General features: G+C 38.8%; 3 protein-coding genes across 11 annotated transcripts in view; 1 reads left to right on the forward strand and 2 right to left on the reverse strand.

Annotated features, from left to right (window-relative positions):
• Positions 1–26,259, reverse strand: part of IQGAP2 (IQ motif containing GTPase activating protein 2) — a 315,054-nt gene that overhangs the window by 69,729 nt on the left and 219,066 nt on the right. For 6 of the 8 annotated variants that reach the window (XM_002744847.6, XM_035291369.3, XM_054252165.2 and 3 more), the window contains 4 exons: positions 23,649–23,739; positions 16,302–16,469; positions 6,624–6,766; positions 2,740–2,910 (listed from right to left, as the gene is read on the reverse strand). In XM_002744847.6, coding sequence (XP_002744893.2) covers positions 2,740–2,910; positions 6,624–6,766; positions 16,302–16,469; positions 23,649–23,739 — 573 coding nt within the window. The remainder of the gene's footprint in view (positions 1–2,739; positions 2,911–6,623; positions 6,767–16,301; positions 16,470–23,648; positions 23,740–26,259) is intronic. The other 2 variants (XM_035291370.3, XM_035291371.3) reach the window with 1 other exon arrangement.
• Positions 1–26,259, forward strand: part of F2RL2 (coagulation factor II thrombin receptor like 2) — a 40,459-nt gene that overhangs the window by 4,714 nt on the left and 9,486 nt on the right. Inside the window, exon 2 of one of the 2 annotated variants that reach the window (XM_054252168.2) lies at positions 8,036–8,153. The exons of the other annotated variant lie outside the window; for it this stretch is intronic. The gene's annotated coding sequence lies outside the window, so the exon portion shown is untranslated. The remainder of the gene's footprint in view (positions 1–8,035; positions 8,154–26,259) is intronic. 2 annotated transcript variants of the gene reach the window in all.
• LOC103791541 (large ribosomal subunit protein eL42-like) lies at positions 19,210–19,799 on the reverse strand. Its single transcript, XM_078365321.1, has one exon. It carries the CDS (start codon positions 19,663–19,665, stop codon positions 19,348–19,350), a length of 318 nt encoding a protein of 105 aa, XP_078221447.1. The 5' UTR covers positions 19,666–19,799; the 3' UTR covers positions 19,210–19,347.

The following is a 26,259-nucleotide window of genomic DNA, read 5'->3' on the forward strand; positions in this document are numbered from 1 at the left end:
TCCTCCTGGCCCACAGACTCTGCCGCTCCTCCTGCAGTTGCAAAGTTCCTTCAGAGTCGCTTGTTTTTCTTCACCAGGATGCTGGTGGCACTCCGTAAGCTGAAGTTCAATAATTCATTAATTCTCAGGGCTAAGTTTTGGTGTTTGTCACTATTATGTCCTTTCCTAAAAAGTGGAATGCTAGCTTTCTTCAGTTCAAGAGAAAACCTTCGTCCTTTAGTTACCTATTCTATCCCATTTCATTTTTTCTGATGTCTTCCTGTGCCACACCAGCAATATCAATATTGGCTCCCCATTATCTGTCCTCTGAGTCATTATCTCTATCACCTTGCCATTTCTAAAGTTTATCAAGCACTTAAGAAGCACAAACTAGGAGCCATCTGTTATGTGAATTACTCCAGTCAGTTGTCACCACCCTACAATAAAATGGGCATTATACTTTTCCCATGAAAAACTGTTTTTAATCATCTTTTCTTTCCCTCAGCTTTGGTGGACTTTTCTTAAGCTTTCCGTGTCTGCTACAATTATTTTCAGTGCCTATTTTGCTTTCTGCAGTTATAAATTCATTTACATGCTATGATGTCATTATTTCCCTTCCTCTCCTTAGCTGTCAGCTGTCTTTTCATTTTATTATTCTGTTGTCTTCTTAATTTCATGAAGTCCACGTGATATGAAATACCTTGACAGTATAAAGCAGTTTCAGTGTAAAATTTTCTCCTGTCCTCTGGAAAAGTAACTGTAGATGTCTACTCCATTTATATTTTGCAAGTTACATTCCTTTTTCTGTTTTTGATATAAGATCTTTTTTGTTTATGAGAAGATTTTTTTTTTTTCTGGTTCACTCAGGAAATTTTATCAGGGACTTCTAACTGCTCAAGAATAATATAGCTATGTAGATTCTCTTTGACTTCTCTCTGTATTGACCTGAGCACCTCCCAGTTAACTCCCCAAGCATTTGAGACAGAGGACTGGATGTTGATCACGCACATTCTCTGTACCACGACTCAGTTCCTTGGCAGATCACCGAGGGCAGGGAGGGTGGTGTAGCTGGGGTATTGCTAGCCTTGGCCTAGGAGCTTTGCCTTTGTATTTCTTTCCAAATTTGTTAAGACTGTGGTGTCTGTGGGCAGTTCAGCTAGCTAGGAAGCTCACAGTGTTTTATGTAGGGGAACCTTTCAGATATCAGAACGTTTTCCTACTTGAAGGTGAACTAGCCACTTTGGTGAGAAACGAGATTAGCATGACACCCTTTAGTTCATGGTCTCTTGGTTTTATGGGTCAGCAGGTTCCTATCGATGCATATTTACTTCTGGTCCCCATCTGTGAAGTAGGCTTACCTTTAGACTTCATGCCCTCCGCTTTGGAAAATTGTCAGAAGACTGAAAAAAAGGCATGGTGAGGTGACTTCATGGTTTGATGGCTGCCTCTTCAATTCTTTTGCCTCTGCTGAGGTGGAGAAAAAAGGCTCCCAATAATTGTTCCCATCCTTCCCCCATTTCTCTCATCCTTCAGCCCTGGTTTCTAATACAGTGGGATTCTATACTGGTGGATTCTGTGGGACATCTTCCAACTGCAACTCTGCTGTGTGCCCTGAGACTGGAGAGTGTGGGGTCCAAATTTTATATTGGCTGACATGTGAATTTTGTGTAAAATTGGAGCCTCATCAGTGTAGGTGACTAGTTTTAGGCTTTTGTTCATTTCCTGTGTGTTTTGCCTACTACTTGTTTAAAGAATGAATAAATTGAAAACTCATTGGCCCATCTGGAAAAATCCTTTAAGTATTAGATTTATAGTAGGAATTTATTTTATAAAGTTGATAGTTTCTGCTTTGCTAATAATATCTTAAGCTCCAAGCAAATTTAAACATGCAAGCACCTATCATGTATAAGATACAAGAAGACAAATGTTTGTAAAATTCATTTCCTGCCTTGGACATTACACTTAGGTGGGAAAAGCAGATGAGTTCACCAGTGACCATATAAAAAACAACCTCTTCAACAGAAAAACTTGCAATTTCGGAAACTCAAAAGTAAAAACCCATCAGACTTTGCCAGTTGCTAACAATGTCCCTTTGAATTCACAAGAAAAAGAACAAACTCACAGCCTTTCAGAGATCAGTGTGGTGATTGGTAGAGGGTGCTACAGGAATACAGAAGAGAGACATCTAAGCCTGGCAAATTCTTCTCCTGCCAACCAGAAAGTTTGGACAAGTCATGCAAGCTTAAGAACAACTTATAGCAAACAATTTGGGAATGAAAGTTTCTCCTGCAGGCCAAAATGAGAGTGAGATTGCAGAAGGTGGAAGACATTTTTAGAGATGCTAAATCTATTTATTTAATTAGTTCTCCTGTTCGTTCAGGCTAGAAGTGCACAGAAACTAAGATGCCACTCAAAATCCACTAACCACAGAAGCCAAATTGTAAAGTCCCTGAGTCAGATGTGATTTCAACTCGGATCCAAGGTATGTCCTTTTGGGTCCAGCTAGGGTAGCAGCAGGTGAATCTGTGCAAATCTGCAGCGCTGCTAAATTCGCCCTAGAAGACCATAGGCTAAGTCATTCATCATCAGTATGCTTCCCATTTTAAAGCCTTAGTGAAGTAGACTAGTGGCACTGTTATGTAAAAACATGCAGTCAGATCTGTTTATTAGAATGCCAATAGTTGACTAGTCTATTATCAAATAAAACATTTTCAGGTGATATGACAGTTTGCTGTAAAAAGTGGTAGGTGATCCACATACCTGTATTTTGACCACATTCTCTTCTTGTTCATGCAAAAATGATTTTCTAGCTTCAAACTCTTTCCTAAGGATGGGTCCTGAGCTTGTGGCTTGAAAGCGAAGAAGCAACTCTTCTGAAGCAGACCATATATTTTCACGAATGTAACCTACTGTGACTTCCTCAATAATGTCCTGGCAAGAGATATTTCTTATCATTACACTTCACACATCATTTGAAAGGCAGACACAGAATAGCTCCTGATAGTTTATCTTTTAGAAAGTAATATGGATGTCTCCTTTTGGCTTGGTTTAAAAACAAATATAAGCAGAGCTGAGGGATGAAACTGGCTTAGCTTCTTTCTAGCAATATGATTTTGGCATCTCTGAACTTGGTGCTGAGGTGGCATGAGAATGTGGCTCAATGGTCTCAGGATTTGGAGGCAGAGATGTACAGATGATGCTGGCAAGGACCAGGCGTGAAGCCTGAGCTCCAAAGAATGTAAAGGGACAAGGATGCTTTCTGTAAAAACATGCATCACCTTCCACCTCCCTTGGGCTCCCAAGGAAAAGATTGCAATGACCACGAGGATCTCAGACTTCTTTTCCATTTCTTCCCCAGGCCAGAGTAGGCAGATCCCTGTAACAAGCTGGGGCAAAACTCAAAATGATGCTCTGGGGCTAAAGAAAAAGGGGTGGGAGAAGCAAGGCAAGTGCTATTAAGGACAGATGGGGGAAATCTAGAAGAATGAGGAAAAAAGGAAGAAGGAGGTTATAAGAAAGTTTTATGTGGGGTATGAACTGGGTTTACTTTTATGCTCAATGAGAGATGCAAAGAAAGAATGGACTGCACTTCTACAGCTGATGACTCTAGAAGTGAAAGTCCGTTCTTTCTTTGCATCTCTCATTGAGCATAAAAGTAAACCCAGTTTATACCCCATATATAATGTTCTTATCTTGTACAACTGGAATCAATGGTTGGTTAAAGAGCTAAAAGTGAAATCATACAAAAGATGCATACATATCTTTAAGAGAAGACATATGTATGCATTCATTGAATAAAACCAGTAACTTCAGGTTGTTTAGAGGAAATGCAATTTTTTTAAATAGTGTTAGACCTTCCACTGGTTAATAATCTTAACAGACTGATGCTCGATATAAGGAAAAGTTACATATCTTGGGATGCCACATGAGCAATTTTTGATTCTAAATTTTAAATCTTTGATGCTGCTTCTTTATAGTTTGATACATCTTTTCAACCACAGCATATGTTTTTAGTATGTCTATAATTTTTTTTTCAAAATTGGCACTAATAATCCATTGCTACAATGTAATTTTTCTAAAACTTGTAGGAACTCTGAACATCGGAAATTAGTCAATAAATTATGTTCTTCACTATCTTCTTGTCATTAAGCATTTTTGGTAGCAATGATCAGACTCAGATCATGTTTTTTTTTTTTTCTCAAAATTTTAGTAAATACTGCATTGATGATTCTGTCTACAATACTGCTTCACTGCGGTATCTTCGATGTTGACTTTGAATGATTCTGTAAGATGTGTGTTCTTGTTTTTAATTATCATCAGCATTTCTCTGTAAACATATTATGATGTGTGGACTCATCATCAGAAGTTTTCATATCTTTGGGTCCAACTTTTGGTCTTAAATCCACATCAGTCTTGGTGAATATTCCTTCAAGAGTATTCCCCCTGGGAATCATTACTCACTTTTTAAAGTACCTGTATATTTCTTAAGCCACCAACTTGTGTTATTAATTCCAGAGCAATAGGCACATGATATAACCACTCAGAGATACTGGTGACTGTGTCAAAAGCAAGGCAAAAAGTGGAAAAGATACTAGAGTAGAAGTTGGAAGCACTGGAAATAAATCACTGTTTACTGTCAAACTCTATACAAACTGCACAATTAGTACAAGCTGGTTCATCTACTCTGTGCCTCAGTTTCCTCACTTAGAAAAATAGAATGAGAATATTTGCTCTGTCTCTACTTAGAGGGCAATTTAGGGATCAAAGTGATGCGAAAGTACATTGGAAAGTGAAACTGTATACAAAGGAGGGGTACCGGGCTGTGCTTATGGTTTCAGAAGACCTTATATTAGCAGTTTACACAGTCTTTGGGTATTTGTAGGCACACCAGTCAGAAAGGCTACTTTCTGCCATAACTTGTTTCAGACACCTTTCTACAAGGGTTGATTCCAATTTCACATTCCTCTGACTTTAAGAAAGAAGGCCATTCAGCAAGATCTACCTCACTAGTTGTGTATAGCTAAGTCTTTTGTTTCAGGAATCCCCACAGAGCATTTAGCTCCTTATTTCCATGTTGGAAGAAAATATTCAGATCTAACAAAGCCATGATCATACAGATAATCTACTGTCAAAGTGCTCCTCTCATCCCTCTATGTGGGGAGGAGCAACTAAAAAATGAATGAAATGCAGTGACCTAGAACTGAAACAAAAAAGAGTTCTTTTGGCTGTACTTTTTCTCATAGCTTTACTCTTTTCTTTTTTTGTAAATACTTCAGCCCTGGGCTCCTGTACATATAAAAACTGCTGAATATTTGCAAGGCACATGGGGAAATCAGGAGGACCCCTGAGACTCCGGCCAGTCTTGTTTATAATGAGAAAAAGCATCTGAACCTGAGATGATTCTAACGCAGACTTTTTAGGGTTTTTTTTTTGTTTGTTTTTTCCTGAGACAGAGTCTAGCTCTTGTCGCCCAGGCTGGAGTGCAATGGAACAATCTTGGCTCACTGCAACCTCTGCCTCCTGGGTTCAAGCAATTCTCCTGCCTCAGCCTCCCAAGTAGCTAGGATTACAGGTCCCGGCCACAACATCCAGCTAATTTTTGTATTTTTAGTAGAGATGGGGTTTCACCTAAGGTAGATTTTTCTAAATGGATTTTTCCTTTCTATATTTAAAATAACAAATATCCCCCCAAAAGAGAAACAAACAAAAAATAACAAATGTCCTAATAGACAATAACTATGCTCACTAACGCACTGTTTCTTTACTCCTAACGAGAAGCTCAAATAGGTACTATTTATACAGTTTGGTTAAAAGAGATGAGAGGAGGGATAAATTGTTTTCAATAAGAAAAATCTGGTACAAGAAAGCTTTCAAATATGAGTCAAGGATTAGTTAAAAGGGACCTTTAGTAGTTAAATACAAATTTCAATTTGATGTATCATGTTTAGCTCTTGGTTAGTACAACACATGGACACATAGCTAACTTTTACCTCAGTTACTTGAAAGCCAAGTATAAGATACACTCAATTGTGTTGTTTGCACTTACATTTGGACAAGGGTACATCCAGAGCTCTAGAATGTTAAGCAATGAAAACATGCTAAGATGACCATCTCAGAAGAAGTAAACATTTAATGTTTACCATCTTGCTCTTTGCCCAACTCTGTTCTTTGCTTCTGAAGCCATCCTGGAGATGGCTGGGGCCATGTGTGGCAGAGACGCCCTCTCCAGCACTTTATAGAAAAAATGACATTTTGGTTTGAAAGGTACGAGGTTAAGCTGCAGGCTGAGACGGGGGGAAAGAAATACCTTTTAAATGTTGACAACCAAGAAATTATAATTAATCGAGCTTAATTAAGTTAAGGAAAGTCAAGATTGATTTCTTAGGATAATGTACCATCCCAAATAAATAGTAAAATATTTCTTCCCCCTGCTGTATTTGGTTTTGTCAAGCCAATGTGGAAAAAAATCTGCAAATTGGTAACAATGCAGCCACATTCAACTGTAGTTCATGAAGACTTTATCACATATCCAGGCTTCAGATAAGTCGGTTAGTTCCTCTCATCACTTCCATGACACAGAAATAGAAAGCCAGTCACATGTAACTTTATACAGTACAATTATCCACCAAGCACCAACTTCCTACCTCAATTTCTTTTCCCATGAGCCATGATTCTTTATACAAGCATGATTCGGGCGTGACCCAGGAGCTCTCTTTTGAATCGATGTTGTAATAGTAGTCATATTTTTCGTGCAGGTTGAGTTTGAGCCATGAACCTTCACTAGACACTAAAGAAAAAATTTTGTTAAATTCTACAGAGAAACAGTGAACCCTTAAACATTAGTTTCTTCAATAGGTAAAGTAATTGAACCTGTTTTTCAGCAAACATTTAGACTGTCTAAGCCAACAGCATCAGAAATGACCCACTAACATGAAATGAATTCGGTATATTTAATGGCAGGTCCCTGCTAAGCCAAAGAAGAGGAAGAGCCCAAATGCCTAAGGCTAGCTCTAGAACTCAAATCTTTGATGAGGATGATAAAAACATGTTTAGCTGGGCCAGGCATGGTGGCTCATGCCTGTAATCCCAGCACTTTGGGAGGCTGAGACAGGCAGATCATGAGGTCAGGAGATAGAGACTATCCTGGCCAACATGGTGAAACCCTGTCTTTATGAAATAGCAAAATACAAAAAAATTAGCCAGGTGTGGTGGCACACACCTGTAGTCCCAGCTACACAGGAAGCTGAGGCAGGGGAATCACTTGAACCCGGGAGGCAGGGATTGCAGTGAGCCGAGATATCACCGTTGCACTCCTGGCTTGGCAACAGACCTAGATTCCATATATATATTAAAAAAAAAGTTTGGCCAAAAACAGCCAAAGAGAGAGAAAAGCAAACAGTAATTGTAAGTCCCAGGTAGATGCAAACAGCAACACATGTAGACAAAGGAGCCCAATCGGCAAGATCATCTTTGCTTACAACGTTTCCCTACAACTTCTCCAATAAAGAGACCCACAAGGACTGTGGTCTGTGGCCCTTATTTAAGGAGGGCCAATGATCTGCCTTAAACCAAAGTAGAACCTTTGGAAACAGCTTTATTCAAAGCACAAAATGGCGTATGCATAACAAAGGTCAACTGAAGCAGGGAAAAAGAAAATTCCTGTTCTCCTGACTCATTTTGTGCTACACAACCACATAAAATGAGAAGAAAAAATTTTTGAAATAACTAATTTTGGGGGAGGGATATTAGAAAAACCTATGGTAGTCATGACTTAAGTTGATCAAGAATGTCTCCTCCTCATGAATCCATGGACTACACTTCATTAGACATCTGTTTATTTTGTTGAATGATTCTGGTCCCAGGCCTGAGAGCTAACCACAGCAGAAAAACATAAGAAGTTCTAACTTAGACTAAGCTAAGTCAACTGTACTAAGTGAGCATTGACTCATTGGTAAATCAAAATTTGAGTGAATTTCTTCACAAAATATTGAAGTGCATTGAAATAACTAAATAGGGGTAACTTTAAGGCTCTTTTTTTTCCTTTTTTTTGAGACAGACTTTGACTCTTGTTGCCCAGGCTGGAGTGCAATGGCACATCTCGGCTCACTGCAACCTCCGCCTCCCGGGTTCAAGCGATTCTCCTGCCTCAGCCTCCAAAGTAGCTGGGACTATAGGTATGTGCCATCATGCCTGGCTAATTTCATGTCTTTAGTAGAGATGGGGTTTCTTCATGTTGGTCAGGCAGGTCTTGAACTCTAGACCTCAGGTGATCTGCCTGCCTCTGCCTCCCAAAGTGCTGGGATTACAGGTGTGAGCCACCACACCTGGCCTAAGGCTCTTTAATATGTGTTGATTCTTCATTTGGTTTTAAATGCCCCTCACCTGTTCTTTCAGTTTGTCAATGCCCAGGAAGAAAGATGTATCTCTTTTCAATGGGCAGTCAGATATCCTGTTCATCTGTTTAGAAACATTGGTTGACTAGAAAATACATTGTACGGTCAAGTTAGGCTGTTTACAAGTAATTATTATTCTTCCTTCCTTCCCTTCTGTCCCTTCCCCCCACTGCTCCCTTCTTTACTTGCTTTTGAGACAGGTTCTCACCCTGTCACCCAGGCTGGAGAATAGTGGTGCAACATGGCTCACTGCAGCCCGAACTTCTCCAGGCTCAAATGAGCCTCCAGAATAGCTGGGGCCACAGGAGCATGCAACACCTGGTTAATTTTTTGTAAAGATGGGTTTTGCCATATTGCCCAGGCTGGTCTCAAACTCTTGGGCTCAAGCAATCTGCTTGCCTCAGTCTCCCAAAGTGCTGGGATTATAGGCATGAACCACTATGCACAACCAACTATGATATTTTCAATTACCAATAGTTGTCGGATTCATAAACGTTTTCAGAAGAATAATCACCCTTCTTAAGGCAACTCTCTCAGTGGGAAGGAAAGAAGGCAAGCAAAGCTGTCGAAAATGTTTCTCCCATCACTTGAACTGAGAAGTAAAAAATTTCTTAGCTGGTTAAAAGCTAATCACCAATGGTCAATTCACTTGAACTGTGATTTACCTGTAAAGACAATGAGTCTAATGCTCACTTGATAGTAGTGACTTAGCTTAGTCTATGTTAGAACTTCTTATATTTTTCTGTTGTTTTTAGCTCTCACCCAAATATGGCACATGGGAAAAGAAGTAGGCAAGTTTTAGAGAGAGAAGATAAACTAAGTTTTTTCCAGGATGAATTTGAAATGAGGATAGCTCATTAATACAATTATCTGATTCTTTCCCAAGGAAGGATGAGGTGGGGGACATTACAATAATTCCTGATGAAGAGACCTGAATGGCATTAGAGGCTTTACTTGGGTTGGGATGTCAATAGGTAACAGGAAAGAAGAATTCCTATCTTTTTCACATCTAGTTTGAATGTACAGTTAGATCAGAGACTGAGGAGAGCTGCTTTCCAGCACGGGCTCCAAATAGTTTTCCTAAGAAATATAGTTGGTTTGCCACTTAGAAAAAAGACTGATTACAGTTAGTTAAGAGGTCACAAACATTCTAAAAGGAGGCATACTTTTTAGATGCCTTCCAGACAAAATTATACACTACTATACAGAAACGTTAAACTGACTTACAAGGCTGAGCAATCCATTTACCTAACGGTGGATGTTTCAATTTGGGAAAAGATAGACATCTTGGAACCAGAGGGGAAAGAGATAAGAATAAATCATCATATGCATGCCTGAAAACAGTGCTCATAGTTCTATCTGGGGTGAAAATCAGTCTTTAATTGCTTGGAAAGCTCTTCTTTCTAGAACGGGGGTTGGCAAACATTTTCTGTACAGTCAGAGAGTAGGGGCCTTGCGCAGTGGCTCATACCTGTAATCCCAGTACTTTGGGAGGCCAAGGCAGGAGAGGTCAGAGTTCGAGGCCAACATGGTGAAACCCTGTCTCTACTAAAAATACAAAAATGAGCCAGGCACAGTGGCATATGCCTGTAATTCCAGCAACCTGGGAGGCTGAGGCAGGAGAATTGCTGGAACCTAGGAGGCAGAGGTTGCAGTGAGCTCGGATTGCTCCGCTGCACTCCAGCCTGGGTGACAGAGCAAGACTTCATTTAAAACAAAACAAAACAAAACAAAAGAGAGAGAGAGAGAGAGAGAGCCAATATTTTCAGTTTTGCAGGCTATGGGCCTCTGAAACAACCACTCAGCACTACCACTGCAGCAGGAAAGCAGCCATAGACCATACATAAATTAAAGTGTGGCTAAATTTCAGTGAAACTTCATTTATTTATTTATTTATTATTATTTTTTGAGATGGAGTTTCACTCTTGTTACCCAGGCTGGAGTTCAATGGTGCGATCTGTGCTCACCGCAACCTCTGCCTCCTGGGTTCAAGCAATTCTCCTGCCTGAGCCTCCCAAGTAGCTGGGACTACAGGTGCTCGCCACCATGCCGAGCTAATTTTCTTATTTTTAGTAGAGACAGGATTTCACCATGTTGACCAGATGGTCTCGATCTCTTGACCTCATGATCCACCCGCCTTGGCCTCCCAAAGTACTGGGATTATAGGTGTGAGCCACCGCACCTGGCCGAAACTTTATTTATTAAGGCAGATAGTGGCACAAGAAATTTACCAAAAATGATTAGAATAAATGAATTCAGCAAGGTTGCAGGATACAAGATCAGTATACAAAAATCAGTTGTACGAAAAGATATATCCATGAAAACACCTGGACATGAATGTTCATAGCAGTCTCATTCAGAATAGTCAAAAGTTGGGGGGAGGGAGTGGTGCAGAATACAGGTTCCATCAGTTGATGACTGGGTAAACAAAATGTGGCACATTCATACAATGGAATATTACCAGACACAGAAAAGGAAGAAGTGACAGATGCTACATGAATAAACTCTGGAAATGTTATGCTAAGTAAAAGTAGCCAGGCACAAAAGGCTGTGTATTGTATGATTCTGTTTATATGAAATGTCCAAAACAGGTCAAAGACAGAAAGTAGGTTAGTGGTTTCCTGGGGCTGGGGAGTAGGTGATAGGGATTGATGCTAATAGGTACAGGGCTTTGTTTTGGCGTGATGAAATGTCCTGGAATTAAGTAGAGGTACTGGATGTACAATATGGTTAATATACTAAAAACCTCTTAATTATACACTTTAAAAGGGAGAATTTTATAGCATATAAATTATTACTCAATAAAAAGTCAAGTGTCTATAAACTAGCAATAAACGATTCCAAAATATAATTTAAAAACAATATTTACAATAGCATAAAAATGATAAATACTTAGGAATAAATTCAATGAAAAAAATGCAACCTTATATGCTGAAAAACTACAAAAAATTTGTTGTAAGAGTTTTAAACTTGATTAAAAGGAAAGACATTCCATGTACATGGATCAGAATATTCTTAAGATGGCAAGACTCGTCAAACTGATCTATAGATTCAATACAATCTCAGACGACAAAAGTTTCGCTGCCTTTTTTTTTCTTCCCAGAAGAATGAATCTAAAGTATTTCCTAGGTTTCTGAATTGAATACACAGGGATTTGACTATAGTCACCCAAATATGACACATGGGAAAAGTAGTAGGCAAGTTTAGGAGACAGAAGATAAATAGTTTAAGTTTTTTCCAGGATGAATTTGAAATTAAGATAGCTCATTAATACAATTAGGTAATTCTTTCCCAAAGAAGGATGAGACGGGATATTTCAGTAATTCCCGATGAAGAGCTCTGAATGGAACAGAGAGGGACTCAAGGGTGACCAGATGCCAAGTATGAGAGAGGTCATTTCAATAACAGAAAACTTACTGAATTGGAAGGTGGAATCTCCAAGTTGGAAATATATCAAACGTGAAAGTAAGTATATAGGGTACTATTGGACAAACATCAAGTTGGACTAAAAAAGTTTTTTCCCCCTTAAGTTCTACTTCTAAGGCCATACACTATCACATTAGTTTCTTAAAGATGAATAGTAGCCTGTAGATGACCTCCAATGTGGTACAAATAAACACTAGCCTAGAAGTTCAGAGCCACCTTGATTCTACACATTAGGAAATAGTAGGTGCTCAATAAACATCTATTAAAGGAATTCTGGATTAAAAATTAATTGTCCTTGGGTCTACCATTCTTTCCCTCTGTCTGAAATCTCATCAATGTGAATTTCCAAATTTAAAAAATGAGTATCAAACTGTATAATGTCAAATATTCTTTCCAGAGCTAACAATACAGGTTCTGCCATTAGACCGAGTAGGCATAACTAGTGGCCAAGGTTTGCCAGCTGATCCCTTGCAGATTAGCTCCCTGTACTTTATTCCATATAGTCAAAATTACTGTTTACCCCTACTTAATATTGTACAACCACAAAGGATTGAGATAAAATATTAGTGTAAACATCTGTTTATATTTACATGAATATATGAATCAATCACTGGTATATCCACATGAATAAATGAATCAATAAGCATCACCCGTATAAAGCAAAGACTCCTAAAATATGACATTTTCTTAATGCCACCCATATATTGCCACTGAGATCATAGCTTTCCAAAAGTAAAAAGAAACATCCAAAACATTTCCTAATTTCCTTAGCCACAGATGACAAAAAAATTACAGAAATGTTGATTTGAAAGCAATACCTGTCTTACAGAAAATTTACAAGGATATGCAGAACTTGAACTCAGATCTGGACCAAGCAGACCTAATAGACATCTACAGAACTCTCCACCCCAAATCCAGAGAATATACATTCTTCTCAGCACCACATCATACTTATTCTAAAATTGACCACATAATTGGAAGTAAATCACTCCTCAGCAAATGCAGACAAACAGAAATCATAACAGTCTTTCAGATCATTGTGCAATCAAGTTAGAGCTCAGGATTAAGAATCTCACTCAAAACTGCACAACTACATGGAAACTGAACAACCTTCTCCTGAATGATTACTGGGTAAATAATGAAATGAAGGCAGAAATAAAGGTGTTCTTTGAAACCACTGAGAACGAAGACACAATGTACCAGAAACTTGGGGACACATTTAAGGCAATGTGTAGAGGAAAATTTATAGCACTAAATGCCCACAAGAGAAGTGAGGAAAGGTCTAAAATCGATATCCTATCATCACAATTAAAAGAACTAGAGGAGCAAGATCAAACAAATTCAAAAGCTAGCAGAAGACAAGAAATAACTAAGATCAAAGCAGAACTGAAGGAGAAAGAGACACAAAAAATCCTTCAAAAAATCAATAAATCCAGGAGCTGGCTTTTTGAAAAGATCAACAAAATAGATAGACCGCTAGTCAGACTAATAAAAGAGAGAAGAATCGAATAGATGCAATAAAAAGTGATAAAGGGGATATCACCACCAATCCCACAGAAATACAAACTACTATCAGAGATTACTACAAACACCTCTATGCACATAAACCAGTAAATCTAGAAGAAATGGACATATTCCTGGACACTTACACCTTCCCAAGACTAAGCCAGGAAGCAGTTGAGCTCCTGAATAGATCAATACCAAGGTCTGAAATTGAGGCAGCAATTAATAGCCTACCAACCAACAAAAGTCCTCCAGGACCAGATGAGTTCACAGCCGAATTCTACCAGAGGTACCAAAGAGGAGCTGGTACCATTTCTTCTGAAACTATTCCAAACAGTACAAAAAGAGGGAATCCTTCCTAACTCATTTTATGAGATCAACATCACCCTGACACCAAAAGCTGACAGAGACACAACTAAAAAAGAAAATTTCAGATCAATATCCATGATGAACATTGATGCAAAAATTCTCAATAAAATACCGGCAAACCAAATCCAACAGCACATGAAAAAGCTTATCCATCATGATCAAGTCAGCTTCATCCCTGGGAAGCAAGGCTGGTTCAACATATACAAATCTATAAACGTAATCCATCATATAAACAGAACCAAAGACAAAAACCACCTGATTTTCTCAATAGATGCAGCGGCTTTATAAAAAATTCAACAGCCCTTTATGCTAAAAACTCTCAATAAACTATGTATTGATGGAATATGTCTCAAAATAATAAGAGCTATTTATGACAAACCCACAACCAGTATCATACTGAATGGGCAAAAACTGGAAGCATTCCCTCTGAAAACTGACACAAGACAAGGATGCCCTCTCTTACCACTCCTATTCACATAGTATTAGAAGTTCTGGTCAGGGCAATCAGGCAAGAAAAAGAAATAAGGGGTACTCAATTAGGAAAAGAGGAAGTCAAATTGTCTTTATTTGCAGATGATATGATTGTATATTTAGAAGACTCTATTGTCTCAGCCCAAAATCTCAAGATGATAAGCAACTTCAGCAAAGTATCAGGATACAAAATGTGCATAAATCACAACCATCCATATACACCAATAACAGACAAACAGAGAGCCAAATCATGAGTGCATTCCCATTCATAATTGTTACAAAGAGAATAAAATACCTAGGAATACAACTAACAAGATACATGAAGGACCTCTTCAAGGAGAACTACAAACCACTGCCCAAGGAAATAAAAGAGGACACAAACAGATGGAAAAACATTCCATGTTGATGGTTAGGAAGAATCGGTATTGTGAAAATGGCCATACTGCCCAACGTAATTTATAAATTAAATGCTATCCTCATCAAGCTACCATTGACTTTCTTCACAGAATTGGGAAAAAAACCACCTTAAACCTCAGATGGAACCAAAAAAGAGCCCACATAGCCAGACAATCTTAAGCAATAAAACAACAACAACAACAACAAAAAACAAAGCTGGAGGCATCACACTACCTGACTTCAAACTATACTACAAAGCTACCATAACCAAAACAGCATGGTACTGGTACCAAAACAGCGATATAGACCAATGGAACAGAACAGAGGCCTCAGAAATAATGCTACACATCTACAATCATCTGATCTTTGACAAACCTGACAAAAACAAGCAATGGGGGAAGGATTCCCTATTTGATAAATGGTGTTGGGAAAACTGCCTACCCATATGCAGAAAGCTGAAACTGGATCCCTTCCTTACACCTTATACAAAAATTAATTCCAAATGGATTAAAAATCTAAACACAAGACCTAACACCATAAAAACCCTAGAAGAAAACCTAGGCAATACCATTCAGGACATAGGTATAGGCAAGGACTTCATGACGAAAACATCAAAAGCAATGGCAACAAAGGCCAAAACAGACAAATGGGATCTATTTAAACCTAAGAGCTTCTGCACAGCAAAAGAAATTAGTTTACATTAGAGTGAACTGGCAACCAACAGAATGGGAAAAAATTTTTGTAATTTACCCATCTGACAAAGTTTAATATCCAGAATCTAAAAAGAACTTATATAAATTTACAAGAAAAAAACCAACAAACTCATTAAAAAGTGGGCAAAGGATATTAATAGACCACTTCTGAAAAGAAGACATTTATGCAGTCAACAAACATAAAAAAAAGCTCATAATCACTGGTTTTGAAAAATGCAAATCAAAACCAAATTGAGATACCTTCTCACACTAGTTAGAATGGCTATCATTAAAAATCAGGAGACACAAATGCTGGAAAGAATGTGGAGAAATAGGAATGCTTTTACACTGGTGGGAGTGTAAATTGTGGAAGACAGTGTGGCGATTCCTCAAGGATCTAGAAATAGAAATACCATTTGACCTAGCAATCTCATTACTGGGTATATACCTAAATATTCTATTATAAAGACACATGCACACATATGTTTATTGCGGCACTGTTTACAATAGCAAAGACTTGGAACCAACCCAAATGCCCATCAATGACAGACTGGATAAAGAAAATGTGGAACATATACACCATGGAATACTATGCAGCCATAGAAAAGGATGAGTTCACGTCTTTTGCAGGGACATGGATGAAGCTGGAAACCAGCATTCTCAGCAAACTGACACAAGAACAGAAAACCAAACACCACATGTTCTCACTCATTAGTGGATGTTGAACAATGAGAACACATGGGCACAGGGCAGGGAATATCATATACTGGGGCCTGTCAGTGGGTGGATGGCTAGGGGAGGGATAGCAGGGGTTAGGGAGAGAGATTGGGGAGGGATAGCATTAGGAGAAATATCTAATGTAGATGAAGCGGGGACAGATGTAGCAAACCATCATGGCACGTGTATACCTATGTAACAAACCTGCACATTCTGTACCCCAGAACTTAAAGTACAATAAAAAAAGTAAGATATTAAACAAGAAAGCAATACTTGTCTTAAAATTAAGAAAATACAATAACACAGAAATTATATTTAAAATATGTAGTTTGTGCTAAATAACAAACAAACTTACCTGTTTCAGATTTGAGCTCTTTTGCCTTTGCAAGGGCATCATAGTATCTGTCAGCACATTCCGGGATTATGTCATTTGCATTGCAAGTGGAAGACTTCAATGCAGACAAAATATCACTTGAGTTTTTTCCTTCCAAACACTGATTAACATCAACCACCAGAGTAACCCCTTTGTAATTGAAAAAAAAAAAAAGGTTTCTTGTTAATGGTTATCTTCCACTTACTTCAAGACATGCAAATATATAATTCAACTTCTTAGGAATGCATTAGGATCAAATATTTTCATCCTTTGAGAATATGTCCCACATATGCCCAAGACAATCACAAATTCACCTACTAGTTTAGTCCATAGAAGAATTAGATAACACAGAGCATGGTTTATTTATTTATTTTAAAGAAAAAGAGAAATAAAAAAAAAAGAAAGAGAGAAAGGAAGAAAAAAGAAAAAAAAGAATGAAAGACAGGAAGAAAGAGGAAGAGGAAGAGGGAGAGAGAACAGGAGTACTGCTTTATTGCCCAGGCTAGAATGCAGTCTAAAAATGGGTATTGAAAACCTCTTTTATGCCAATAATTGTGCTTAATAATGGAGACAGGAAAAGATGAGGGAAGAAAATAACAAACAAGTAGCCAACCAATATTTCATTTAAACCTGTGAGTGGGTGTGATATGGTACTGATAAGAGTGTATATTTTGTGTATTTAAAGTGGAGAGTTCTATAAATGTTTATTAAGTTTACTTGTTCTGTATCTGAGTTCAAGTCCTGGATATCCTTGTTGATTTTCTGTCTTGTTGATCTATCTAATATTGATGAAGTCTCTTTATAAGTCTTATGTATCTGGGTGCTCATGTATTGGGTGCATATATATTTAGGATCATTAGCTCTTCTTGTCGCATTGATCCTTTTACCATCTTTGCCTCTTTTGATCTTTGTTGCTTTAAAATCTACTTTATCAGAGGTGAGAATTGTAACTCCTGCTTTTTATTTATTTATTTATTTATTTATTTATGCTCTCCATTTGGTTGGTAAATCTTTCTCCATCCCTTTGTTTTGAATCTTTGTGTATCCTTGTATATGGGATGGATCCGGATGCAACATACCAGTGGGTTTTGGCTGTGTCTTTTGATTGGGGGATTTAGTAGATTTAAATTTAGTATCGATAATAATATATGTGAGTTTATTACTGCCATTTGATGTTAGCTAGCTGTTTTGCCAATTAGTTGATGTAAATTCTTTATTATGTTGATGCTTTTTACTTTTTGGTTATTTTTCGAAAGGCTAATACTGGTTGTTCCTTTCTATGTGTAATGCTTCTTTCAGAAGCACTTGTAAAGCAGGCTTGGTGGTGATGAAATCTCTGAGTACTTGCTTGTTCACAAAAGATTTTATGTTTTTCTTCGCTTGTGAAGCTTAGTTTGGCTGGATATGAAATTCTGGGTGGAAAGTTCTTTTCTTTAAGGATGTTGAATATTGACCCCCCACTCTCTATTGGCTTGTAGGGTTTCTGCTGAGAGATCTGCTGTGAGTCTAATAGGCTTCCCTTTGTGGGTAACCTGACCTTTCTCTCTAGTTGCCCTTAGTATTTTCTCCTTCATTTCAACCCTGGTGAATCCAATGATTATGTGCCTTGGGGTTGCTCTTCTTGAGGAATATCTCTGTGGTGTTCTCTGTATTACCTGGAGTTGAATATTGTGCTGCCTTGCTAGGTTGGGGAAGTTTTCCTGAATAATATCCTGAAGAGTATTTTCCAGCTTGGATTCATTCTCTTCGTGGCATTCAGGTACACCTATCAAACATAGATAGGTCTTTTCACATAGTCCCATATTTCTTGGAGACTTTGCTCATTTCTTTTTATCCTTTTTTCGCTATTCTTGTCTTTTCGTTTTATTTCATTAAGTTGGTCTTTGACCTCTGATATCCTTTCTTCTGTTTGATCAATTTGGCTGTTAAAACTTATGCATACTTCACGAAGTTCTTGAGTTGTGTTTTTCAACTCCATTAATTCACTTATATTTATCTCTATGTTGTCTATTCTTGTTAGCATTTCGTCAAACCTTTTTTCAAAGTTCTCAGTTTCTTTGCATTGGGTTAGAACAAGTTCTTTTAACTCCCAGAAGTTTCTTATCATCCACCTTCTGAAGCCTACTTCTGTTAATGGAACACACTTGTTCTCCATCAGGCCTTGTTCCGTTGCTGATGAGGAACTGTTATCCCCTGTAGAGGGAGAGGCATTCTGATTCTGGGTATTCTCAGCCTTTTTAGGCTGGTTTCTTCCCTTCATTATAAATTTATCCATCTGTTGTCTTTGTAATTACCAACTTTCTAATTAGGTTTCTGAGTGGACATCCAATTTATTGATTCCCAGCACCGGAATCTGAGCAACCCACTGCACCGGCTAAAACAGTGGCACTAAGATTCGTGGTGCTTTTCTGCCCGGGAATCTCTGGTCTGGCTTCCTTCTTGAGTCCATCCTTCAGTCAGCTGAATAGGCGACTCTGCCTTCCCGGAGCTCCAAACGTCAGCCAGTCCTGTTTACTCTGCACCAAGAACCGAGGCATCAGCAAAACCATAGCGCCGGCCACAAGAGACGTGCTGGCGACCCGTGGGGCTCCTCCACTGGGAATCTCCTGGTCCATGAGTAACAAAAATTTGTCTGAAAGTGTGGCGTCCTCTTGTTCTCTGTGCTTTCACTGGGAGCTACAATCCCGAGCTGCTAGTGATCAGCCATCTTGGATCTCTCCTAAAAGCCTCTTTTGAGCATGGTTTATTAAAAACAAGAGTCTTTTCTGGTTACTCATATGTGGTATAGAGGAACTAGTTTGCTGTAGTAGTCTATGACATGGGGTGAATACACACCCCAGTAGATACGTAGCTCTAACCTAGGCCATTAACACATATTTGAGAACTAGTTTTATAAAAACATTTGTTTACTTTAGGATAAACAAGACATATTTTTTGTTGTTTTTGCATATCACAGTATTTATTATCCTACAGGTAATTTTTCTATGGCTTCAACAATTTCTCTTCAAAGTTAAAAATATCCCAAAGTTTAGAACTGGATCACTTGGCCCTTTCTCTTATCTCCTCCCAGTCCAAAATGCTTGCATTTCTTAATGGCCAGCATCCTCTTGGATCTGCAGTTAGGCTCAACACATTCCAGCCTTAGCACAATCTTCTTTGTGGTCTTAGCCTTATTCTGGAAAATTGGCTTTGTCTTCCCACCATAGCCACTCTGGCTCTGATCATACCACCTCTTTCCCTGGGCATACAAGGAATCCTTGCCCTTCTTACATGGTGTCACCTTGTGAGGCCAATGCTTGCCACACTTCTTATAGAAGGTTCTTCGGGTTTTAGGTACGTTGACCATCTTTGCAGCAGGGCTATTCCATCTATGTGATAAAAACGAGAAACAGTATCCGAGACCCTCACCTTGTGCCGCGAAATGCTTTTTAAGTTATGGAAATCCTGGTGTTCTCTTGTATAGTGCTAATATATTTAGCAAAATTGTTATACACAACCTAAACAAGTGTTCTAGAAAAGCAGAGCTGGTGGATAGGTGGAATGGAGTCCTAAAACTTAATTCTGGAACCAATTTAGACCTAACAAGCATTTCATCCCATTGCAAATTTCTACCTCTCCTCATTAACAAAACCATATGAAACTCTTGGTAGTCTAAGAAAAGTTAACTTAGTGAATTATTTCCCACTTTAATTTCAGGTAAGAATGTCCAATCAATAGGACTAGCGTTTTCACAACCAGTAAATGCATTGAGTTAGAAAAGTAGAACCAGAAAAATGAAAGAAGCCAAGATAAAATACTTCCTACATGAAAAACATCGTGATGTAAAGAGAAGGGAGACATGGATACTTTTTTATTCTTACATGTACATCAAACTCTGCGAGTATTAAATTACAATTTGTTGTCATCAAATTATGTTCACATGTGCACAGCACTATGAAGGTTAAAGGGAAATCTGGAGGAGCACATAAAGACTAAGGGAGAACTTCTCTAGCAAACTCCGGTGGGTGTTGAACAAAGCCTATGGCAGTATGTTCTTATGCTTATAGAGGCTAATGGGAAATGGGTGGACATCGCCCTTTCCTCTTCTCCAGGAAAGCTTTGTAGGAGAGAGAAAATAGAGTACTGGCAATTGAGAAGTTTATGGTATGAGAGAAGCCCAAGGAACAAAAAATGACAAAAATACTCACAAGAACTACATGTGATAGCGTCATCTAACCCAATAAAACGCATTGTCCTTGAAAGATGATATTATAAAAGGCACACATTTTTTGTGTATATTATCACTGAGTATTGATGAGTTGGTTCACAGGTCAATTTCCAGATAACTAAAGCTAATTCCTTTATGGACCAACTCTCATCTTTATAGAACCATTTTCGATGAAATTCTAAAACATGCCTTAGAGAAAATCCTAACAGGACAGACGTAATTGCTCCTTATTTTATCCAAAGTCTCTGGTATAAAGTAGGTGCTTAATGTCTGCTGAGACCTTCCAGAAGAGTCCTTTGTGTCATTAAAAATGTGCAGTGCTATAATACAGTGAGTGCTATTTTCAAGGACTGCAGAAGTGTTTGAGCTTATTGGCTCCTGCACGAAATGGCCTCTAACCCCTGTGCTTCTTAGTTTTTCCTTCTTCCTTCACTGTCAGCTGTCACTTTCTACTGACATCAGTGTGCCTGTCTATGGCAGTTTAAGCACTTTACTGCCTTGTGATTTGTGGCTTCTGATGTGCTCTGAGTTAGAAACAACGAGGAAAGGAAACTACCAAAGACAATGGAGTTCTGCTTGAGAAAAAAATCAACAGGCTTCAAAGTGTGTATCTGAGGGGTCCTCAGTGAATAAAGTAGATTAACTTCATTGCTTGTGTTGAGATATCTATTTTGATTGCTTTTTTCTTAATCTGTGATTTGTGGCTAAGTTCCAGATAGTTAGAGGTATCAGATAGATGACTTTCACTCCAGAAAGTCAGGTATGTCTCTGCTAAGGAACAAATTAAGAAACCTCCCATAAATCTCCTAAGAGATCCAAAAAACGTTTGCTTTTCATCTTAAGCCATATACCAGCAGGTTCTCTTAAGGCACACAATCATAGTGGAGGTGATTGATATAACCCCCAATGAGGCAAAAATTGGTTCCTGTAGGGAGTGAAACAAACCTCTTTATGTATAAATTACAGATCTTCATATGGCACATAAACAGGTATACAATATATCTGTGGCATTAAAATTTCATGGTAAGGATTAGAGAAAAAACTGTCTAAAAAGATTCCTTAGGGTGCTGTAATGAGAAAAACATAGAGAAAGACTGCCCTAAGGAATCAAAAGTAGAGGCAAATCTACTTTAAGCAAGCAAGATACTCCAGTGAATGTCAACACTGGGCCAAACTGAAAGAGGCTTGAGTTACTCTGCCCTTTAAAACCTTGCTGGTGGTAACATAAATGGGCCAACACATTTTCTTTTATCATCTTATCTGAGAGTGCGTTTGATGCTTATAGTGCATGACCACAATCTGTTTCAAGTCTTCATGCAAAGAGTGAAGAATGTTTTAAAAGGTTAAATTCTTGTGGAAAATTGGAAAATTCTCATAGGTAGTTTTAACTTTGGAAAATCTTTTTTGTTGTTATATATAGTAAAATAAAGTACATCAGCTCTTCTGAGGGACAGGACAGAGGGAAATGATAGGATTTTTAGATGGGCAAGTACACAGTACAAAATCATACATTTGAGGAAACCTCTTACTTTTATACTCAATAGAACCATCAATCTCAATGTGAAAAACAGAATCAACATTTGAAGACAAAATGTAAGAACAACAATGCATACAAGAAATAAAAACCTTCTAAATTGGTTTGATTTCTAAGAGATAAATCATAACCATTTTAGGCTATTTGAATGCCTACATTACAATCTAATTTCTCAAAAGTGTCTCTTCAGACTATGGCTTCCTTTGGTTTTATATTTCAGTTGAAATCTCTTATATACACACCTCCACTTTATTATTTTCTTCTTAAGTCATGCTAGAAAGGAAAGACGTCAAAGTTCCTTAGGGAATAAAAGCTCAGGTTAGAAAAATACACATATTTTTCTAAGCTAAGGAAATAAAGCCCAGATGTTTCTCACAGATACTTCCGAGGTTGAAAAGCCCACCTGTGGAGGACAAAATTATCTTAAGAACCTTCTGTGACTTGATACAACCAAATAGATTCTAACTATGCCATGAGTTGGCAGGTTAATGAATTATAATTTTAGGAGTCGTATTTTAATTTATATATGGATGATGTTAGTGTATCAATTTAGAAGCTATTTCAGACTATCATGTGAATTTTCATATTATTCCTCCTCAAAAACAGAGGGTTAAACACTTTCATCATTTGAACCAATGTGGGGATCCTGCCAGTTGCTGATTATGCCTATTCCAATTATGCACCCCAGAACTGGGGAAGTAACCACAGAAGGGGTTTGGGGACCCACTGTGAGATGGATCTGAGCTAATATTCTGTTGATCACCTGACCTCCATAAACCCCTACATTGACTGGTGGACCAGTGATGTTTTGGGTCTCCTGGAATTAGTGCCAATTCAGAGCAAGTGTCCATTAATTTCCAAAAGTCTGATGATGTCCTTTCTCCTAAGTACAGTCACCCTGGTAAAAGGTCATACATCCCTTTGGGGAAGGCTGGAAGAAAGACTAACAGTATAAATTTTTGGTAGTGTAGCTGAGTTCCTCCTCAAGCCAATCTGGCGTTCCCTTCATTTGAGGGGTTCTGGGTTTGTAAACTGGTCCCATTCTGGGAAATGATTGCGGGTCTGTGACTATTTTTATGGTGCAAGGCAGTCTTCTGTTTGCTTGACCCAGAACTCTTCCAGTTGTACAGATTAAGTAAGAATTGAGTAGACTGCCAGTCTATTTCACTGCTAGTCGCCCCATGATCAGCTGGCCACTCCATAGGTCTCCTATTGGTTCTGTTTCTAAGGAAAATGCTGGTAACAATAAAGGGCATGGAAAGGAGAAAAAGGGTATTCAGCAGAAATGGTCTAGTTCTCTAAGAATCAAGAAGAAAAAAGGATCCGATCCGATTCAATTATAAAATTTGAGAGCTTAAAAACTATCTTTTACCTTCCGGATTTAGTTCAGCAACACTGATAAATTTTGTTGGAGTCAGAGTGTAATTACTGACCACAGGGAAACCAACGAATTTTTGCATAATTATGCATCCAAGAACTAAAACTTGGTAAGAATCCAAATCTTCCAGAAATTATAGATCGCATGACTTCAGGCACATAACCAAATCCAAAAAGGCAAGTTTCAAGAGCAAAGCAGGCGAGGGCTTACATTGTTCCGCTCTGTCCTCATCCATGTTGGCCTCGTCGACGGCTTGCTGTATCTCATCCAGCCAAAGCACTTTGGAAACACTCTCAGAGTCCTGGGAACAATGCCACAGAATAAAAAGAAAGAACAGTGAATAATGAGGAAACAGAATTAGTAACTGCTTTTGAGGAGCCATTTAATCATAATTCCCACAAATTCTTAATCAGCAACTACCGAGCTCTGCCATATACTGTACACACTCCTGATGAAGCTGACCCCAAACCCGACCACTTCGCCCGTCTTCCCCGCCACTCTTTAGTTTGGCCCTCCATTCTCTCCCATCTGGACAGCCGCACTGGCCCCCTCGCGGGTTCTGCTGCATCAAAGCTTGCCCTCACCACTGTGGCCCTCTACAGAGAGCCCAGAGGATCTCTTCAAAATAGATATCTCAGTACACCATCCTCTGCTTAAACCCTCCCCAAAGGCTTCCCCAGCTGTTAGAAGGAAACACAAACTGCCTTCTCAGGGACAGTGGGGTTCTACTCGCATGGCCCTGCCTACTGCCTCTCTGGCTGCACCTCACACCCCTCTACCTCCCCCTTCCTGTTCTAGACCTTCGCAGCAGTCTCCTTCAGACCACAATACTCTATCCTCACTGTGTGGCTGTTGGTTTTTCTTACCATTCAGGTCTCAACTCAAATGCTACCTACTCGAAAAAATCGTCCTGGGCTCCCCTAGTCAAATACTCTCTCCCTCAATCACTCAATTAATGTGGTTCCCAAACTTTATGTCAAGGTGCCTCAGGTTACCATGGGATATTTTTAATTTGAGAGAAACACAGGGATTGTCAATATTTACCAGAGAGACAAAAATGAAAAAGAAACAACAACATGGTGATTGTCCTTAAGGAGCTAACAATGTAGTGTAAGAGACAGATATGTCAAGACATATAGCTGGCGCCATGTCTCCTGCCTGTAATCCCAGCACTTTGGGAGGCTGAGTGGGGAGGATCACTTGAGGTCAGGAGTTTGAGACCAGCTTGGCCAACATGGCGAAACCCTGTCTCTACTAAAAATACAAAATTTAGCCAAGCATGGTGGTGCATGCCTGTAGTTCTACCTACTTGGAAGAAGGGAGAATCGCTTGAACCTGGGAGGTGGAGGTTGCAGTGAGCCGAGGTCAGGCCACTGAACTCCAGTCTGGGTGACAGAGTGGGACTCTGCCTCACAAAAAAAAAGAAAGAAAAGAAAGAAAGAAAATAATTATAATACAATGTGATCAGGGCAATATATGCTGCAGACACATGATCCAGAAATAGGCAAGAAAGGGTTAACCTATGGTAAAGGTGTTGAGTTGCAGGGGGAGCAAAGACTAAGTAGTGAAATATAGCTTTAGAAAGGAAGCAACAGCAGCAATGAAAGTGTATTGCATGATTCCCATTATAGGTAAATATTCCAATTTAACTTTAGGTTGATTCTGATGGTCCTGCTACAAATGCAGCCCGGGCAGACACTAAGTGGGACTTCCAGGTAAAACTGTGTTTTATAAAATCCTGTCTGAGATCGCAAGTAAATTTTTATCAGCAGAGATATTTTCAGGAAAGGTGTGACATTTAACAAATGGGAACATTTTACCTATGTGTAGGAATAAGCGTTGTGTTCTAAACCCTAAATCAACTGTGATGAATGAAAGGCGATGGATCTGGCACCGACTCCGTCACTTAGGATTTAAGATGGATGGAGGCAGGAAGGGGAGGAATGGTCACTTGTTCCTCTGGCAGCCTTTTAACATTATTTTCCTCAGAGGCTAATATGAGATAATGCATGGGAAAGGGCTCTGAAAATGAGATAAAATATCTGTAATTTCTTCCTGCAACATCTGGGCTAAAGAAGTCCTCTGGGGAAGGCTTGGAGCCTGCTTCCGCCATCACCTCTGGCTACATGGAAGACTACAAGGGAAGCAACAGCAAGATTTTCCATTATTTTCAAGAACAGATGGGGGAGGCTCAAACAGGAAGCAGGATAGAAAGGGGAAGACTAGAGGAGGCAACAAGAGAGGCAAGTAGGAACTAATTTTTTCTCTATTTGCAACATCTAAGAGAACCCAACATTCCCCAGGCATAGCCTAAAAACTAAGCTCTATGCTTTCATTTATGTGTCTCAGTTCTTCTGAAGGGTATTTACCTTCCTTCATAACTTATCACTGTAGAAGATGCACCACACAAATTTTTATCCAGATGAGAAGGCAGTAACAATCTTACTTCAGAGCTTAAAGTATTAGTCTTATAAGCCAAACTGAAGAGAGAAATTACAAATCAAATAAATTTAAGTCAACCGTTTAAATTATGACACATTAAAGTAAAGGCTGCTAGAGTTAAATGTAAAACCAAGAGTAAAAACTGAATCCTATCAATGTGAAGTCTGCTTTTTCTTATTTATTTTATTTTATTTTATTTTATTTTTGAGATGGAACCTTGCTCTATCACCTAGGCTGGCTCACTGCAACCTCTGCCTCCTGGGTTCAAGCAATTCTCCTGCCTCAGACTCCCAAGTAGCTGGGATTACAGGTACCTGCCACCATGCTTGACTAATTTTTGTATTTTTAGTAGAGATTGGGTTTCACCATGTTGGTCAGT

The sequence above is a fragment of the Callithrix jacchus genome, chromosome 2 (assembly GCF_049354715.1).
Source record: "Callithrix jacchus isolate 240 chromosome 2, calJac240_pri, whole genome shotgun sequence".
In the NCBI taxonomy this organism is placed as follows: domain Eukaryota; kingdom Metazoa; phylum Chordata; class Mammalia; order Primates; family Cebidae; genus Callithrix; species Callithrix jacchus.